Below are 19,492 nucleotides of genomic sequence, written 5' to 3'. Positions count from 1 at the left end.
CCACACCAGTTTGTTTCTTTACATAAATTAGCATTTAGATATCATACCCACATGAATGAATTAGTGGATGTAGGCTTGGCTCACAAAAAAGTGCTACTCTAACGTACATTTAAGACTTAGTGAAACACAAATACTGTTTTGATAAGGTTTTTTTCCAAAGTTCAGACCTCTGTTTTTTTAACCCCCTCCCCCCACCATCTTTTAAGAAAGCTGTGATTTTTTGCATTATTTTTTCTTAGGAGAAGCAATGTGTAATGCTAATCTCAGTCATATCAGTTCTGGAACATGTATAAAGGAGAAAATACAGGGGGGGAAATGAGTAGTAAGGAAGAAAACTGGATGACTGTTGCAGTAAGTCCAAATGATTAAGTCATATGAAATTCTGATCCTTCTGAAGTCAAAAGCACAAAATTTGCTGAATCACGTTTGCGACTGTCAATACTATAACCAATAGATTATTTCCCAGATGATTTTGCAGAAAACAAGAGCTTCTCTTGTTATTATTATTCTATACACACAGTGTCTTTCAAAGAACAGGCATGCACGTAAGTAGAAATCTTGAATGCTATTTAGAGGGACTAAAAAGCTTTGAAGTATCTTCACTGCTTGACTTCTCCATGACTATGGATTAATAGTCATGATTAGTAAAGATAAGCAATTACTTCTTTTTACATAAATAAATGCTCCTCTAATTTTTACAAAATATCTAATCTGTACAATTACCATTTGTTTTGCAAATACTTTCCAGGCCTGTATGAATGAAATTTATCTCCCATGAGTTACTTAAACAGAAAGAACTTAGATTGTTACCAAAACACATAGCAAAGATAAGGAGAACGTATCAAAGGCACTTATGTTCAGAGTGCATTGTCAAATACTCAGAACTTCTTGCAGACAGTTCTAAAATTCTTCATGTCTGATAATTGCCAGTGTTTTTGGATGACACTTCAAACAATGTCTCCAAATTTTTGCTTACCAAAGGGAACTTAAAAAAAACCCAAACAATTAAATATTAATCTCCATGCTGTCAGTTCTGAAATTATGAAGATGGATTAGCAGCTTGTCCAAAATATCAGTTAGGCCTGTAGTAAACACTTTCAAGAGGCACATGTTGGCAGAAAGCTTCTGAAATTTCAGTCTGCAAGTAAAATGCCAATTGAAGGTTTAAAAGATTTGTGTGTTTGCAGAGTTTAACATTCACTTGTCCTTTCATGTGGAAGAAATTGATCCCTTTCATTTGCATTTTCAGGGTCATCCACTGGGTTCTTTTCTTGCATCCCACTATTTTCTGAACAAGAATCATCATCTCCATCACCACGATGACCTTCAACACTGTGTCTGATGCCATAAGCGAAGTAAATGAGGAAGCCTTCCAAAAGGAAAAAAAAGTTCATTGGGTTGTCAGGCAAGTAGTGCATCAAAAAGTAGATATTTCTGTCTGAACAGATTTTTGCAAAAGAATATTCTTCTTCAGGTATCTGAATCAGAGCTTATGATTCAGGTCTTCCCTGTTTCTACAGAAAATTCCAGTTCATAATTTTTGCATAATTAAATGCTCTAGTAAATTATGGAAACTATTATCCCTAATTTATGTCTAGATAGAATTAATACCATTTCCTGCATCTAAAAGACGACAGACTGGTATACTGGGAAGAAACTTGTTACAAGCACATTTCTGCATAATTTTGTCTATATGTACTAGAAAAAAAATCATGGTTTAGTGGAATTCTTCCTATTACCTAAAAACTGTATTTGTAATTTTGACTGCATACCAATACTTCTTCTGAAGCATGCTCTTCCTTTTTATCAGAAATATTAGCTGATTTTTATTAAATCACAGAGATTTTTTTCAAATATTTGAAGGAAAAAAATGTTCTAAGATGGGAATCATGGTTCTAGTGTATGAAGTGACTGAAATCAACAGAAGTACATACCAAGTAACATCCAAAAGCTAAATCTCATCCAAGTCTCTCCACTTAATTGTACCATCAAGTAAATATTTGCCAGTATGCTGAATGATGGCAAAAATGGCAATAGTGGAACCTAAAAGGAAATATTTAATATGTTTGTATTAAACATAACTTTTTTTGCATGTCGCACTTCAGATATGTAACACAAACCCGAGGTCATGTGTAATCACTAATAAGCAATTGAATTTTTTTTTTTTTTTGCTGTTGTAATGTAGTGAAATTTTCACTGGGTTTACCCAAAAGTTTCTACAGATCTTAAACTTTTGAAATACATTATTTTTAATAACTATTCTCTAAGGCTATAGAAAAACTTGGCAGTTTGTGTGAGACATATACTAATAAATTCCTGTCTTTACAGCTGAAAAATAATCTCTCTCTCTCTCTCTCTTGCTCTGAAATGCTCCCCCAGCTCCACCAGATTCTTTGATGTTCATCACTATATTTCATTATTTCCATTAAAATAACTGATCTTAAAACATAAGTAGAAGTGCATAATGGAAGGACTTATACTCTGTACTAGATCCAAAGGATTGTAGATTACACAGACTAGTGCTTGTACACTCATCAGTTTCTGGCTTGTTTTCCAGCTTTTAAGTTCTCTTTCCCACTCATTAGAATCCATCCAAAGCTCTCATTAGAGCATAACATAGAAAATAAGTAATTCACCATAAAGGCTACTTTCTGCTGGTTCTGAGGCTGCCTTTGGATGAGAAGAATGGTAACTATGAAGGATATCACCAACAAAGCAAGAAGGCCAATACTCCAGGGCTCCAAGGCAACAATGAAATGAATCCCATATGTAATGAGGACACTCAAGCCACAAATCAAGCAAGCTGTATGGAAAACAAAATTACAGAAATAGGTCACTTAATCTCTGTGTTGAAGAGAAAGTGACTTTTAAGAAGAGTGATAGCAAGCTTCCAACATATACTGTTTTTATGAATATGCTTAATTAAATGAAAATGAATACAGATTAGATCAATTCAAGAAGAATAAAAGCACAAAATGACACATGTATGACTGAAAGAAGGCATGTTGCCAGTGGATTTTTAATTCTGTCTTTAATAAGATTCCACTGTAAATGTTAATGCATACATGAGTTTGGACAGCCAAATACTTACCTAAGAGACCCACTAAGAAGTTAACTATAGCTGCAGTCTGCTCAGTTGGTAAACTGGATGGATTAATCAAGGCCTGAGGACGGAAGCGATTCTCTTCTATCATGTTTATCTGTGACTCACTTACTGCAGATTCCCTTTCAGCTGCAGCCAGAGCTGCTTTTTCTGGAGAGTATTTTGGTTCCTCATAGGTGGGTTGGTACCTATGCATAAAACAGAATAATAAAAAAACATTAAGCATACTTCTGGATTTGAAGCAATATGACTCTAGGAATGTACTGAAGTACTAAATTCTTTATAGTAGAGCATTAGAATTTTCCAAGTTATAACTGCACTGCAACAACATTATTAGTCACTATCATATATAAAAACACTATGGCATCTCACTTTTTGGATTGGTTCGGTTGGAGATTTTTTTTTTGGCAGTTTTTTAAGCTACGTGAATGCACCAATAACTCAGATAAATGACCAGTCCTGTACAGAAAGAAGGGACAGGGTCAGCAAGGGACAGCAAGGAAAGAGTAAGGGATTTTGTTTCTGACTTGCTTCCTATACTATAAGAGGCTTCTAACTGGCGTTAACTGAAAATTGATACCTGTTTAGTTAGCTTTAAAGTGCATTTTTAAAAATATATATGGGGAGTCCTTCTAAAATAGAACAAGCTTCTCTTTCAAAGTGTAAATTTTTGCAACAATGAATTTGAGCTGAATTTAGCTGTTACACTTTTCAAAGTTAATTACTTAGCCTTAAGTAATAAAGGCTGACTTTTTAAACTATAAAGAGCAATACATGCTAAAGTGAGCTGTAGCTAGCAATATATAATTCCATAGCTTTATAAACATGACCAGAGTTTTACTGAGAAGTATTTATAATCTCACTCATTGAGAGATATTTGCACTCTCTTCTAAGGCTACCACATCTTAAAACACTTGTCTGGTCTATAGTTCTGACTAGGATAATACAAAGCAGTTACATGAATTTGTTCATCCTGTGAACCACCTAGAACATCCAACCCTTTCACATATAGTCCCCAAAATGCAATATGCCTAATGTTCAGCATAGACTGTACTCATACACAAGTATCATTCACTGAATTCTGTACTCAGGCTTAGATTTAGTACCTTTGGGACTAATGCTTGGACCAATACTTCTTCTGGCAAATAATAGGTGTCTAGATTTCACCAGAAGCTTCAAGTTGACTCACTGCTATACTTATGTAACAATATACCATTGTTTTCTTTGAGGAGTCACCACTTCTTAGAAACCATTTATATGCTTACAGCTACTGGCAATCTAACAAAAAACATGTCTTGTACATATTTATTTACAGTTTATTTACTGACCAACCAACCAAAAAAAAAAAAAAAACCCACAGCAGAATACAAACGATGTTTTTGGCTCACCTAAGAATGAGGACACAGGTTGCCACAAGTGAATAAGCAAGAAGTGTACCAATAGACATCATGTCCACTAAAGCCTTTAGGTCAAACAGAAATGCCATTACAGCTAAAAAAGAAAAGAAATGGAAAAAATTCCATGAGATTTATATAGAATTGTAGAATCATTGACACTGGGAAAGAAGTTTAAGATCATCAAGTCTAATATTAATCTTGGCACTTAGGGTTAAAGATATACTAAACTAAGATTTTAAAATCTGTCTGCAGTACAACTTACTGTTTTACTGACAGCAATATGAGTGAAATCATGATAATCCTTAAAACCACATCTTTTAAGCTACTGGTATCATTCCAAACCTAACTCCCTACAGTTGGGAATCTCATTCATATAGATAGGCACTGATGTGTTATACAGCCATGCTGCATAATCAAACACTTATATTGGACTTATTCGGATATAAGCATTTCCACCCATATTGTTGAATTTAGGCCATATTAAAAATACACTTTTATAGAATGAAGTTCAGATCCTGCAGCAGAATCTCACCAAAGACGAAAGGACGGATCCCACTGCCAAACAGAAAAAGTCATTGTAATACAAAAGTCCTGCTGAGCTGGGAAAGAGCACCGTGTGAAGAGGACTTTCAGAAGTTGTCTCAAATAAAACAGTTTTGTGGGTTTGTTTCTTTTAATGGTTATCTCACTAGAAATAGTTTTCAACTCACCTTCAGGAACACTACCATAAACATCTCTCAAGAATTAATATTCTTATAAGCACTGGACTCAGAGTCAGAAACTTCCATGACAGTGGATGTAGTTATAGAAATTTTGTGTTTATAAAAACTAATGCCACATTCATTTGAAGATTCTGGAATACCTTTTTTTGTCTATGCTGTTTGCACACAGCAACACATTATTTATAAAGAAATTAGGAGAAGCTATCAGTAAATGAAAAGCTAATTCAAATTGATATCAAATACATGTGCTCAAAGAGCCTCTTAAATTATTTGTATTTTATTAATATTTTTGAGGTGCAGATTTTTTGAATCATCAGTAATCTCAACATCAAAAGAAACTGTTAAATGCAGTCTTTATACACTGTGTATATGCACACCGAAATTATTCTATATTCAAAATATTTATATTTAATGTTTAAGGTATGCATTCGTTAATGTATTTGTAGACAGCTACATAGGTGCACAAACACATGGACACATACTCCCCTGGTATTTGATCCTAAAGGAGGACGCAAAATATGATTTTCTGAAAATAAAACTGCTGGATTACAGAATTTTTATATAATATGGGAGTCTCTTTTTCCAATTAAGAAAGACTATCCTGTTTTCTTTAATGGGATTGGACGTTCCTAAATCCAAAAACACAATTTGCAGTGTAGATTTTTGAATACCTCTCTGCTTTTTATGCTCTAAAGAGCAAAGCTGAGGAAGAACAGACCTCATGTACAGTAGCTATATTTAATTTTTAATCCCAGCTTCAAAAGGCTACTCTGTAGCCTAGATATTCTTTATCTTTGGAAACAAAGTGAAAAATACCTGCAAGTTTCTTCTTAGTAGTTCTTCTCTACTAAGAGAAAAATAAAAAAGGCAGAGTATTTCTTTTCTACCTCTCTTAATTCTACCCTAAGAGAAAAGGGTAGGTCCATTTATGGTGAAACTCGAGTGACACCATAACGTTTTGCCATGTGCAGAGGTCTGCCATGGTGATCACCTCCTGTGAAAAGGTCAGTCACATAATAACAAGTGACAGTTGCCTCTGCTGTAGTCTTGCCTTGATAACCTTAATTAAACATCTCATCTCCTTAACATTTCGTACAGCTGTAAAACTCTTCATGCTACAAATGCATAGAAAGGCCAGAAATATAAGCTGCCACATATATACATAGCTATTCTGTCAAAACTATTTACGACCACAAATTACCAAATATGGATTAAAAAAAAAAAATTAGAAGAAGAAATTACTCTTTCTCCAGCAGTAGATAAAGATGTATTCCAGTGTGCTGTTGATGCACCAAATTCCTCAGACTGTCTAAAAGCAGTCCAATGTCAGCTGCGGCAGATCTACAGGCAGGGCTGTATAACTGTATCAATCACTTTACCAGCTGGGTTACACACTATTCTTTCTTCTCATCATTACTGTGATTTCACATAAAGATCTTGATTTCAACCCACAAAACTTCACTTCCAAATTCTTACAGAAGAATATGCCAGTAACATAAATTCAAATAAAATAAAGTTGAAATAACAAAATTAATGCTATGCAATCTATTAGTACTCTGACCAAAGAAAAGGGAACTGATAATAATACTTAATGGGGGAACTATCTGGACAATGACTGTGCTTTTCTGCATTATTGTCAAGTACGCAGTGTGAGCAGTTCCAGTCTCATGGCATCTTGAGGATGATCCTGATTATAAATAAAAATATTTTAGTCTCATTCCTGAACCTCTTATTTGAGATTAATTTTAACCAAGATTGCTGAAAGTTCTAAGGCATATATTTGATATTTGAATTACTTAAAAAAATATGTATTTGCCTTTGAGCTAAATACTTCTAAAGCTTCCAGTTTTCCTGGGTGATTAGACATCCCACTAAAATGACAATGAAATTTGGGCACAGCTATATGTACTTCTTCAAGAAGTATGAACAAAAATGAAAGAGTTGTATGTTAAGAATTTACATTAGGAGTTGGCAGTGGCTCCCAAAATACTGTTTTGGTAAAATATATGTAGGCATGTATGTATATACATATATGTACAGATACATAAGCCCCCAACACAAACAAGCCCCTCAACCACAACTTGGTAAGCCTATAAAACAACAACCATTTTCTTTGGAAGACATTTCAAAAATCTTTGTAGTTTACACAAAAGTTGATCCTGCTGCAAATGTAATTTTTTTCCTTATATCTTATAATTAAAAAGTGACATTTATTTTTCCCCCATTATAGATAAATAGGTGCACATCAGACACGGAAGCCCTGTCAGTAGAGCATCAGCCTAAGGGACTCAGATTAAGTAACAAGTTTATTCACCATACAGGGGGTTAATGTATTAAAAAGAAATAAATTAAAAATTGAATTCTGTGACATTAAGGCCATCACCACCACCATGATTGGCTTGATCTGGAGTTCTTATACCCGTTGATTACTCAGTAATTTTATTCCCATTGTACATGCAAGGGAAGTTAACAAGCAGCCCTTTTCAAAATATAAAGTACCATGCACGTGCATAGAGTGTTTAAATCTGAGCTTTAAGTAACACGGGCTTTGAGAGCTTACCAGAGATGACCCCTGCTGTCAAGGTGGCAGAAACTGGTGCCTGCCTCTTATTCACTTTGGCAAGAAAACTAAAGAGTAAACCATCACGTGCCATGGCAAACAGAATTCGGGGCAAAGGGAACATAGAGCCGAGAAGACTAGAACAGAAAAATGTACAGTTCAAGTACAGGTTATTAAAAGCACAATGCTTTACTGGTAAACCCAACTACACAAAAAGAAAGCTTGGAGGAGTTAATGGGTTTAGGTATAGTTTTGCTTAGGCTCTGTGTTGCTGCTCTTGGGATTTTGTTTGGTCGACTGATGTTCTTGGTTTTGGGTTATTGTTTATTTTGACCCTAGGCTTTGAAAGCACTTGAGATAAACAACAGGTAAAAATCTTGGCAGAGGTAAAGAAAAGCTTTACTGGTAGACTACCTAGCAACAAGCAGATTTGATCATTTCAATCCAAAGCAAATCAAAGCTGCACAACAGTGGTTTATTTCCATATATGCAACGTGTTTAGCAGTGCACCTTTCTTTACAAGGATCAACTCTTAGTCTCACCTGCTACTGCACCAGACGATAGAGTAGCAACTAGTGGGGTCTTCGTTTTGCAATTGATTTGAGCTAGACATTTGAAAAGCAACCCATCCTTCGCCATAGCATAGATTACACGTGGTATTGGGAAAATGGATCCAAGAAGACTGAGTAAAAAGCAAACACATGCAACATGGCAAACACAATTCATGCAGAGTTGTATTCATGGACAAAATAAAAAATGTTAATTAATGGCATGTATAGAAACAAACTGTATGGTTGTAAGACAAAACCAGAAAGCCCCATAGCCCAAGGTACTACAGATCAGACACAAATAGATTTTTTTTTAACTGCAAAGTTGATTTTTTTATTATTATTTAATTAATTTAGGTAATGAAATTGCTTCATCAGACAGAATCCAGATTAGCAAGATAACCCTTGCCGTCACTGTAGTTCTTGGGTGTTAATGGACCAGGAACATGTTCCAGATCACACTAACAATGCAATTAAGCTTTAGTATTCCTGAGAAAGTCTGTCAGTCAGCAGCAGCAAATAAATATGCATAAGCAAAATCCCTTACACTCTACATTTCCATGTAAGTCTGCTGATTAACGATAATTCAAAGTAAGCACCATACAAGTGTACTTGGGCAGATTAATTCTTTTGATTAAAGCACCTCTAGGCAAGCTGCATTAAGACTTCTTTTTTAAAGAAGTAGAGCTAATTAATTTAGATTTGTTATTAGCAGAACATATAAAGCTTTTAAACTATTGATAACTTGAAGCTCTTAAACATACTTCTTAAATTATGTGGTTTCTTTCCCTCAAAGAGAAATACTTTTAATTAAGAAAACAAAAGGCGAAATCACAGCCAGTATAACTCTGCAGCAAGCACACATGTTTTTAACCAGGTGAAGAATTTCCTTTCATACTTGAGAGAAACAACTGTATCAGTTGAAGAAGGCACAGCTCTTACATTCCACAAGTGCTATGTACATCCAGTAACGCTTGTGGGACACAAGTATTAAGGGTAGACAGGAAAGAAGTTTTATTGCAAATGAACTGATTTTGATATATGAGTGCACCTTCTGCAAAGGTGGTACATTCAAAAAAATTCCAGGAAGTTTTTTGGTATTTAACTTTGTACAGTTCATTTATCCTACACTTCTTTAAGTGCACTGGCATACATAATGGCAATATTAATAAACATCTTTACCCCGGTGAAACAAGTTCATGACATAGCCCAGTAAAAGGAAACTGTAAAGACCAAAAGCAATTAATCCCAATGTTTTTTATTAATTGTACCTCTAAACTTAGGAACATGAAACACAGTTTCCTTTGTTTTGTTCTAAACTACCATCAGTCAACAGACTGAAAGATTAATCCCTCCACAGGAGTAAATATAATTCTTCAGAATACCCTGGAAAAAGACCAGCAGTTCAAATTTCTAAAAAGGTATTCTTACCATACCAGTTCACTTTGTTTTCCAGTATTAATTTCTTTAATCTAGTTTCTTATACATAATTGCTACTACATATCAAAGTAAAGAAAAAATCTATGAAACCTTCCAACCCGAAGGGACCATGTCAGCTATATGGAAGATAACTATAATCTCAGGATGAACTGTGTAACTGGGACATTCTTCAGTCAGTCCTACATTTCCTTTAGTCTTTCTGGAGCTGCTTCATGTTTCTATTCCCTCCTGCATCTAAATGTTCCTTTAAACCATTGCCCACAGTCAACAAACCTATATTCAGGCTAATGCCTACAGGGCTATGTTGAAGTGCTGTTAGTACTAGTACTTCCACAGGCAACTTGTTTTCCTTTGTGGGAAGGAAGCCAGTGTTCTTACCACTGAAGTGCATGGAAATGATTCTTTACCTACACAAAGTCAGGTAAAAGACTGGCATCAGCATTTTTCTATCCCTAAATTCAAGTATCAAGCAATTTTCTTTTTTATTAAAGTGTTTGCATCATATTACAATTGGGGTGTAATATATTAGAACACACACTAATATATATTGTGCCCTCCACGATCTTTTTAATCAAAAAATATGTTAAGGTTACATTCACAGTTTCACAGAGGGGAATAAATTATAATATTTTCACAGCTATAATCTACATCTCGAATACCCACACAGAAAACACAGGAAAGGGTGATGTCAGAAGACAGACTAGCTCCTGGAGGAAAACAGAGACAGGCAATGAAGATGAGGAGTGGAGCTAATTAATTATGTCTTCAATTTTGCCTGCAAATACACAGAGCCCATAAAGCTACTGAGTCACTGGGAATGGACAGTGAAAAAGGATAAATGGGTGGGGTTTACTTTGTCAGTTAATAAAGATAACTTGCAGGTCATATGTTTAAAAATACTTACATTAAAAAAATTGGTGTAATAAGCTTCTACCAAAGAGGTAGAGTTCAATAACAGTTCAGGTATTTTTTAAAAAAAGGAACTTAAATTAACACAACAACTGTCATTTAGACCAGCTTAAGACTTGCTTATAATACTTACTGCTAATTCTTTGCATTGACTGAGCCTTCAAAATGAACACATGAACATATATATAAATGTAATATATTATTTATCAGCTTTTCCCAATAGAATTAGTATTTCAATGTCTTTACCTCGTAGACAAAGCACAGAGGGATCCCACTGCTACAAGGTATTTAGCAGGACCCCATCCAACATATTCAAATGCTACTGGCAGAGGACTTTTCTCATCTAGCAGATAGTATGGCATCATAAGTGTCAGTGCAGCTGAAACCCCAAAATAGGCCATGAAGCAGACAAGTAGGGACACCACAATTCCTATGGGTATGGCTTTCTGAGGATTCTTGACTTCTTCTCCTGAAAAAAGGAAAAGAAAATGCCCCACCAAAAATTTGTACTAATTTTCTCCCTTAGCTTTAAGAATAGCATCAAAGACAAATCACTTGTTAATCTAAGTCATGGAAATCATATCTGTAAAAGAAGTTTTAAAAACCTGAGTAAAATAAACTGAGACACACAGAACAGAACTCAGTATTTTGTTGTCAGAAATAGCATTTAAATAGTGGTAAACTAAAGGTCATAAAAAAAATTGTATATTCAAATACTCCAAGCCCACAATTTTTAGTTATTCACCTACCCTTCCAATGTACTCAACATACTCATTCCCTATCAGCCATTAGGAAAGACACCTTACGTCAGAGAACTGTAAAAGTGAGCAGGTGATTAATATTATTTGAGCAGAAAAATTGTATACTAAGCACTTTCCAGACTTACAAAGCAACAATCATTTCATTAGAGCAGGAATAAAATAAACAGAACCTCCTCCTTCCCAGAAAGATTGCCATGTTCAGGAATGAACTTAGACTCATTCTACATTGACTGAAAGAGGTTTGGAAGAAAGCAAAGCAAGAAGAGAAGACAGATTATTATACTGTTTGTGGTTCTTTGGGGTTTTTTTCCTGCAAAAATCTCCCCATGTTAAACATACATATGCACACATATAAATACTATACCAGTTGTTGCAATGCAGTCAAATCCAACAAAAGCATAAAAACAGGTTGCAGCACCAGCCAATGTTCCTGAGAAACCGTATGGCATAAAGCCACCACTACCATACATACTTGTCACATTTTCATAGGATGAGCGGTTCCTATAAAGAACAAAAATACAGCAGAAATTTTTCCCCCATTATTGGAAGGATAAATACATGCACTCTCCTACCCTAGAACTCTGAAAAAAATGTTTTAAGTATTCTCATCATGACAGAGGTCTGCTTTAAAAATTACATTAAATGACATTTTTATGTCCAAGCTTGTAAGAAAAATAGTAACAGCAAAAGGAAAAATATCTGAATCAAGTAACTATCATCTTACTTGCTTTGAAGTTTGTGACAAAACATATTTAAACACTAATAGTGTTTTTTATAATAAAGCATGTGTAAGAGAAAACTTCCTGGAATATGAGCAAGTAAATAGATTTTTAAAAATTACTCTGTTGCTGCAGTAAGGTTTCTGAGATATCCTTCACTTATCTTCCAGTTGTCAACTTCACCTTTCACAAAACCAGAAACCATAACGAAGAGTAGGACCAAGATGTTTATAGCAGTGAAAATTTTATTCACCCACGCAGACTCTTTTACTCCAAAAGATAAAAGACCTGTAAAGGAAAAATATTTTATAGATGTGAATGGCCCATTATACTAATAAAATAGCATTTGAAAGAGGTAAAAGTAGGTATATATATAAAAGTAGGTATATATATATATATATATATAGAGAGAGAGAGAGAGAGAGAGAGAGAGAGATGTATATCTATATGTGTGTGTGTGTGTGTATATGCAAGTACTGTGAATCATATTGAAAAACCATCACCATATTTTTATAAAAGTATTATCACAAATTTGCTAGACTCTCTAACAGCATGACAATGGGCAAATATATTGGAAAGCACAAAAGAGAAAGCTTCTTCTTTAAATACTTTAAAAGTATTTTTAGCAGTGGCTACTATTTACTTCTCTGAGATGCCAATCCATATCTCTGTTTTATGCCATGGAGTAAAAGTAGCTACAAGAATTCTCTGTTTTGTAAAAACAGACTGGTAGAATATATTCTTTACAGAAGAATTATCTGTTAGATTAAAAAAAGAAGCACAATTATTAAATTAATTGATTGATTCTACATTTTTCAGGGCACATCCATCAGAGTAAGTCCCATTTTCTTGTTCATTAATAAAAGCTGTAAAAGAAATGCACACCTCCTGTTTGTAATACTAATGCATAGAGATTCTAGGATACAGTCAGATGCGAAATACATGTGGCTTTAGATTACAGAATAGAGCATTTAAACAATCTGAAAGTTATTACATTGGAATTTTATTTTATCATCAGATTTTAAACAATTCTAAGTGTTAAAGTGTTAGCAGTTTAATGGAATAGGCAGTGAGCAGATCAGGAAAAATTAAATACAACTGGAAAGTTTTCACAGGTCCTTTGTTCTCTAAGCATTTCCACTAATATCACGTACATACTTTCCCTCATTATTTAGAGATTAAGTCTGAAAATTTTAAGCCACTCAAAATAATGTCTACAAAGTTTCTGAGTCTGTTAATGAGATATTTGCTATCTTATCAGAACACAGAAATTATCTTATGAGCTGCTCAGCTTTTCTTCACCAATGACATTTTTCTTGAAATAGATGTATGCTTTCTTCAGCTCAGTTTTTCCCAAAAAGGCAGTGTCTCAATCAGTCTAATGCAGTATGAATCATAATATGTGCATTTTTAAAGTCTTTTCATTGTCCAAAAAAACAAAACAAAACAGAACAACAAAAAAGTGCACGCAAAAACCCTCCAAAACCCCCAAAAATCAAACAAACAAAAACCTACAAAAAACCCCACAAACAAAACAAAACAAAAAAACCACCCCAGATTTCTGTGTACTTTCCCTTGTGCTTAGCACATAACATTTTTTTGTAAAACATCACCTGCTACTCCTATGATTCAGCTTTACACAGCTCACAATCCAATTACTGTATCATGCTCAGCCTACAAAGTCCTGAGCCATCCACACTGCCCCTCCTTTCAGCAGTGGGGAATTCCACCCACTTCAATCACTGAGGGTTTGGCATCTTACCAGACACCTGGAGAGGCAATTTGCAGCATAAATGTGAAAGGAGTGAAGATGGAATGATTGTAGTAGGGATGAAAAGACAGGACACAATTGAAAACTCAGAAGCAGTGATGAACAACAGGGAAACATTTCATCTTTTTTCAAGAACATCTAATTCTTATGTTCTGAAGCACCAATGGCAATGGAGAAAACATAATTGACATCAGCATCTAAACTAGGATTGTGTAGTTTGGTTTGTGGAATTTCAATGCTCTGCTTTTCAGAGTGTTATTTTTTCCCTCCTTTATCTGGAAGAGGGGAAAGGTCTGTTCCAGTTATTTTCCACATTAATTCCCAACACTCCTGAGGACACAAAGGCCTGAACCGGTCCTATAGACAATTCTGAGCTACAAACATGGCAGGATGCTGGACTAAACCTAGTCAAGTCAACTCCCAGATCTTCCTAAGTATAGGAAGCCATTCTTTTATGTACAGAGACCTAATATATCTTCAGATGCACTGGTCACTCATTCTAGCAGTAGGTAGAACAGAAATGTTTTCCTGTGTCAAAAAAAGCCCTGCTCAGAACAAGAGAACCAGAGAACAGGTTATATACATATAAATTAGTTTCACTTTCCAGAGAAGAAAAGCTCTTGCTTTGGTTTAATCCAGAGACCAAATATGACAAGTGTATGAGATATGGGTAAGACCTCTACTAAATACTGAAATGCTTCTAGTATTGCCTGAAAACAAAACAGCACACTTTAGAGTACACTTCCTGCTTCCTTCATTCCCAGTGGCAGTAGGAAAATTTCCATGTGGTAAATAATTGATAAATGCAAATATAGAAAGATGCTGCAGTATTTTTGAACTTTCTGATCTCTCAAATAGCATGTAACTAGTGTCAGCGTTGCAACTTAAAAGCATGATGCATGAGTAAAGACAAAAAACAGGTCTTGGAAGGGTAGACCGGAAAGGTTTACTCAGGTTTCAAACTGGTCTGTCAGTCCATATAAGTACCTTGAGGTGCCCTTTAGGGCAGACAAACTCTAGGATAAGCAACTGAAGACTGAAAAAGGGGAATGTTAATATATACCAAATGAGTGAACAATTTCGATGGAGGCCCCCCCCTTACAAATGCCCACTACGTGCACAATATATAATTTAAGGAGGCCACATCAGCAAATGGCAGAGCTTAACCTCAAGGCCAGTCTGAAAGCATTTATAGGTGATAAAGCCATGAAAACATAGGGAACTGTGTAATTTTCCTGTTACCATCAATCTGTATCATGGGTTTTATAAAAAAAAGTACTTACAAGTGATTAGTTCATATCTGAGTTTCTAGAGAAGAGAGTGCATGTTAAAATTTGATTACATGCATTTGATTCACGGAGCCATTGTGCCAGTACAAAATGTGCCTCTGAACTTCCTTAAGGTATTTCTGGTGCAAAACCCTGAATTTTAGGACTTTTAACTGTAAAATGTCACAACCACCATAAATTAAGGCATATATTGTCTTACCTGATAAAAGTAGTATAAGGAACACAGCAAAGAAGTCAGGATACTCTGCTAGCCCCGAGTAATTCATTCTGAAGTAGGCGCTGAAGAAACGACCAATCTGTTTTCCAAGAAGTTCATCAAAGGTGCCACTCCAGGCCCTTGCTACACTTGAAGTACCTTCATAAAACATATGCATGTTTAGGCTTTTACATCCATACAGTGGTATACAGATACTTCTACTGAAAAAGAAACAACACTAAACCTATTGTTACTTGTATTTTAAAAAGCAGAGCCTGTGATGTTTGTTCTGCTGAAGAATTTTAATGTTTAAAAATTTTGCTTGTTAAATGGTAAAAAGTTTTCTAGAACCAAAGTATATAAACTTTTGCCTCATTTATTCCCAAAATATTGGAGACATTATTTCTGTGTCATTTATGTCTGATCCTGGAAGAAGCTTATTTCTAGAATTACAGTATTATATATATTAAACAATAAAAAGTAATGTAAGAAAGCACTTTAAGAAAGAACAGGAAAGAAAGTTTGCCTACCTGTAAGTAAAGCAAAAAAGAAAGAAAAAGAAAATTACTAGCAAGATGTATGTTACTAGAGTCTGTACTTAAAATTAATACTTTCCTGTGGTAAAGAGTGCATGGCCGAATACAATCCTATTTTTATAACTCTCTTCTCATTAAATACATTTTAATACAATACTGGGGAACATCAGTTTTATAATAATTTGAGTAACCATCCTGTAGGTACGCATCTAAAGCTAGGCATGCTCATACACAATATAATGGAAGTTTGGAACCCATTCCTCTGGGAGAAATAATTTTTAAATCCAAAATTGTTATTTCTGCTGAAGCACTAAAATAACTTTTTGACTATCTGCCACATAAGCATTGATTTTATTCAAGTCAGGTCAACTTGGTGTTTTATGGGATTACCTGATAGAACACCACTTAATTAGCACAAGGATATAGTAGCAAGTTAGTACTTAAACACTGTGACTTTCCTGTAAGGTACTAGGGCAGGGTCCCTGTAAACGTCCTTGCTGTGTATATTCAGGAAAAAAAAATGCTTATTGATTTTACTGAAATTATTTTTGCTGACCAAAGATGGCAAATAAATGCTGTTTCTTCTTGTGCATCACCACTGAATTGTCTGACACAATCTTCATATAAGGTATGTGGTTCATACATCAAATTGTTACAAAAATATCTTGCAAAAAACCTGCTTGCAGTGGTGATGCACAAAGGAAATAACCTAAGCAAATTAATTTGGCTATTTCATCTCAGCAGGACTAAAAAGAAATAGTAGCTAAATGTACAGACAGAAAAGAAGAGCAGCCCTAAGTCTGCATCTTGTATCTGGTGTCTCAGAAACCCCTGGGACAGTGTTTGTTCTTATGCTTACCTATAATATATGATAAAACGAGGTTCCAGCCAGTGATAAAAGCCCACAGTTCACCTACTGTAACGTAAGTGTACAAATAAGCAGAACCAGTCTTGGGAACACGAGCACCAAACTCGGCATAGCAGAGACCTGCCATTACAGATGCAAGGGCAGCAATGAGGAAAGAAACAACGATGCTAGGTCCAGAATTGGATTTGGCTACTTCTCCAGCAAGGACATAAACACCAGCACCAAGGGTACTTCCTACTCCCAGGGCTATAAGATCCAGTGTTGATAAGCATCGGCACAGCTTGGTGTCCTCGAGACTTTCGCCACCAATGTTCTTCTTCCGCACCAGACACCGAATAAAGGACAGAGCTGGTCCACAGGGTAACATGCTGGATGTAGAGCTCTGAAATTAAGGAAATTATTCCAGTATGAAAAAGGTAGTGTAGACTCTGGTGAAAAACAATGGGAAAAAGTATTTGCATGAAGAACTGTAATGACAAGTACTAATAAATTCACACTGTTTTGTGACATTAAATAAGATGGCATGTGCTTTTTCCCCAGGAAGCAAATTTGGGATACACCATTCCTAATTTTATATGTAGCACTTATGTCCCCAGGGAAAGAGATCCATTATCTTTAGGTTTATTACATTGCCATAAAAAGAGAAGAAAATATTTCTAATTACCTGCTTATGGACACTTCTTAACCACTTCTAAAACAGAAATGGCCTATTATCTTATATATTATAGAGCCTTTTAAGATAAGAATCAACACCAATATAAATAAGGGGCTTTGTGATCTAAAGCTAAGACTATAAACAGCAAAAGTTTAAAATACATTATTCTGACAGCACCAATTCAATGTTCTTTTGTCTTCAAATACATACTTTTTGCCTTTAAAATTTGCTATTATATATTTTTATATATATTATATGCTATTATACATTTAGAGTATTTTAAAAAGGCAACATTAATGTACAAGTTCTGTCTTTATGCATTTGTTTAAATTGCATTGCTGATGGCTAAGAGTTTGGTAAGAATCAAGCAATACCATCTGTCATCTTCCCAAACTGATGTTTGTCTTTGCAACTCATACCATAAATATCTATGCTCTGCTCATAAATTTTTAAGTGGAACCCTCCTAGGAACTGAAAATCTATTTAATTTAGATGAAGATATTCTGCTGTTTTTTTCCTTACTAGTCTGTATCAGTTTCCTTGAACAGTAAAGGACATTTCTGCTCAATCTACTAACAGCAATCACTTTGTATGAAGATGGATAGCTCAATTAACAGTGTTTGATCCTAAAACAGAGATTCAGATGCAGAGAGTATCAGGGACTCTGCCATCCCTATACAAGATTATTGGGGGGGTGGGGGGGGAAAATAGCCTGAGAAAAGAAAGAACATTTTCACCCTATTGCTGTAACAGCTCCCCATGTACACTCAAACATGCCACTTCTGCCTTCAAAGAGCACCCTTAAGAAAGAAAGGTCTCCATTCCCTTTTAAGTAAAGGGAATTTGACAAAGGGTAGTGAATGGAATTGAATAGCTATGGACAGTGATGCTTAATCCCCTTAGCAAGGTGATAGGTGTCCCAGGACAGTGGGAGGAGGCAGACAAGTTTCCAAAGCTGTGCTGCCATTAGGCAGTCCTTTCAGCACACCAGGCTCCCAGAGACAAGAATCTGCCCATGGTACATAGACTCACCCACTGTGAAGATTTCAGTTACAAAACTCAGATGATATTCACGTTGGCAGAGATCCACAATATCTTCTAAGGGAATTAGCATTGAACTGTTCAGTCAAAATCCCCTGCTGTGTCTGCTGAGCTCTTCAGGAAGAGCAGCTTTTCTTTGGGCCTGAGGCTGAGGCACTCCATTCCCACATAGCCAGGTTTATTTTCCTGGGCTGTACTTACACAAATATTTTGAGGCCTTTTTTTTTTTTTCCTGACAACAGTTCTGAAGCTGTAGCAACCACTTAGGATGTTATGTTCTTATTAGTCTGCAGGCCATGTGACAGGCAGCAACACTCTTGTGACGCTCTTTGACATGCCGTTCACCTTAGCAATTTCAATGTTGCAGAAACAGAGCATTTTTAAGGAATTATTTCTCCCTCCCCCAGGTAATATTTCATTTGTTAATTCATTAACATGAAAAAACACTCTGGCAGCTCTTGTTCTCAGACCACTAAGGAATTTCCAATACTCCTGATATGCAAATAGAATGTCGATTGTTTTGCTTCTCTGCCATTTGGGACAAGAAATCCCAAAAATTGTGCAGCCATTTACCACAGTGGGCAGTAAGTGACTGTATATTATGGTTATCTCTGTTATATAATATCTCTATTATATGGTCTGCTATTATATACTAATATCTCTGCTGGTTTTTCTCTGCTGAGAAGGAATCCTTATTGCAGTATAGGAGGAGTTTTTCTGCTTCTGATTTCTGCTTCTTGGGGAGATGAAGGAAGTTATTCTTGCTAGCCACATGCCAATAAAAGACACATCTTCTGACAGAAACCCAACCTTTCTTCTTTAGCCATTAGAAACTAGAGCACAACAAAAGACTATGTTCAATATACAAACTTTGTGTCTATAGAGAGTGAAAAAAACCCCAGCCACCTCATGTGCTCAAACTTGTTGCACCTCACCTCAAACTTCTCTTTGTAAGCATATCCATCGTAACGTGGACT

The 19,492-nt window shown here is 35.4% G+C and overlaps 1 protein-coding gene across 2 annotated transcripts; it reads right to left on the bottom strand.

The window, feature by feature from the left end:
• Nucleotides 1-1,190: 1,190 nt before the first annotated feature.
• Nucleotides 1,191-17,195, bottom strand: SLC7A2 (solute carrier family 7 member 2). 2 transcript variants are annotated; one of them, XM_062493534.1, is made up of 11 exons: nucleotides 16,811-17,195; nucleotides 15,419-15,574; nucleotides 12,282-12,447; nucleotides 11,805-11,941; nucleotides 10,926-11,148; nucleotides 8,325-8,464; nucleotides 4,492-4,594; nucleotides 3,092-3,291; nucleotides 2,637-2,803; nucleotides 1,935-2,043; nucleotides 1,191-1,369 (listed from the first exon to the last, which is right to left on the bottom strand). In XM_062493534.1, exons 1-11 carry the CDS (start codon nucleotides 17,184-17,186, stop codon nucleotides 1,191-1,193), a joined length of 1,956 nt encoding a protein of 651 aa, XP_062349518.1. In that variant the 5' UTR covers nucleotides 17,187-17,195. The 2 variants fall into 2 exon arrangements, with proteins under 2 accessions (XP_062349518.1, XP_062349517.1); XM_062493533.1 differs by lacking the exon at nucleotides 8,325-8,464 and adding an exon at nucleotides 7,783-7,919 and having other exon boundaries at nucleotides 16,811-17,186.
• Between the last annotated feature and the right edge of the window lie 2,297 nt (nucleotides 17,196-19,492).

This window comes from Cinclus cinclus, chromosome 5 (genome assembly GCF_963662255.1).
Source record: "Cinclus cinclus chromosome 5, bCinCin1.1, whole genome shotgun sequence".
NCBI classification, from domain to species: domain Eukaryota; kingdom Metazoa; phylum Chordata; class Aves; order Passeriformes; family Cinclidae; genus Cinclus; species Cinclus cinclus.
Note: the sequence above shows the minus strand (reverse complement) of the source record. Positions and strands in the feature narration are given on the sequence as shown.

Excerpts from the sequence above, each read along its gene's own strand:
- SLC7A2 (XM_062493534.1), bottom strand. The coding sequence starts at position 17,186 with ATGTTACCCTGTGGACCAGCTCTGTCCTTTATTCGGTGTCTGGTGCGG. Across the intron at positions 11,149-11,804 it reads TGACTGCATTGCAACAACTG|GAGAAGAAGTCAAGAATCCT; the intron begins GTATAGTATTTA and ends TCCTTTTTTCAG. Across the intron at positions 2,804-3,091 it reads CTTCTTAGTGGGTCTCTTAG|CTTGCTTGATTTGTGGCTTG; the intron begins GTAAGTATTTGG and ends TTTTCCATACAG.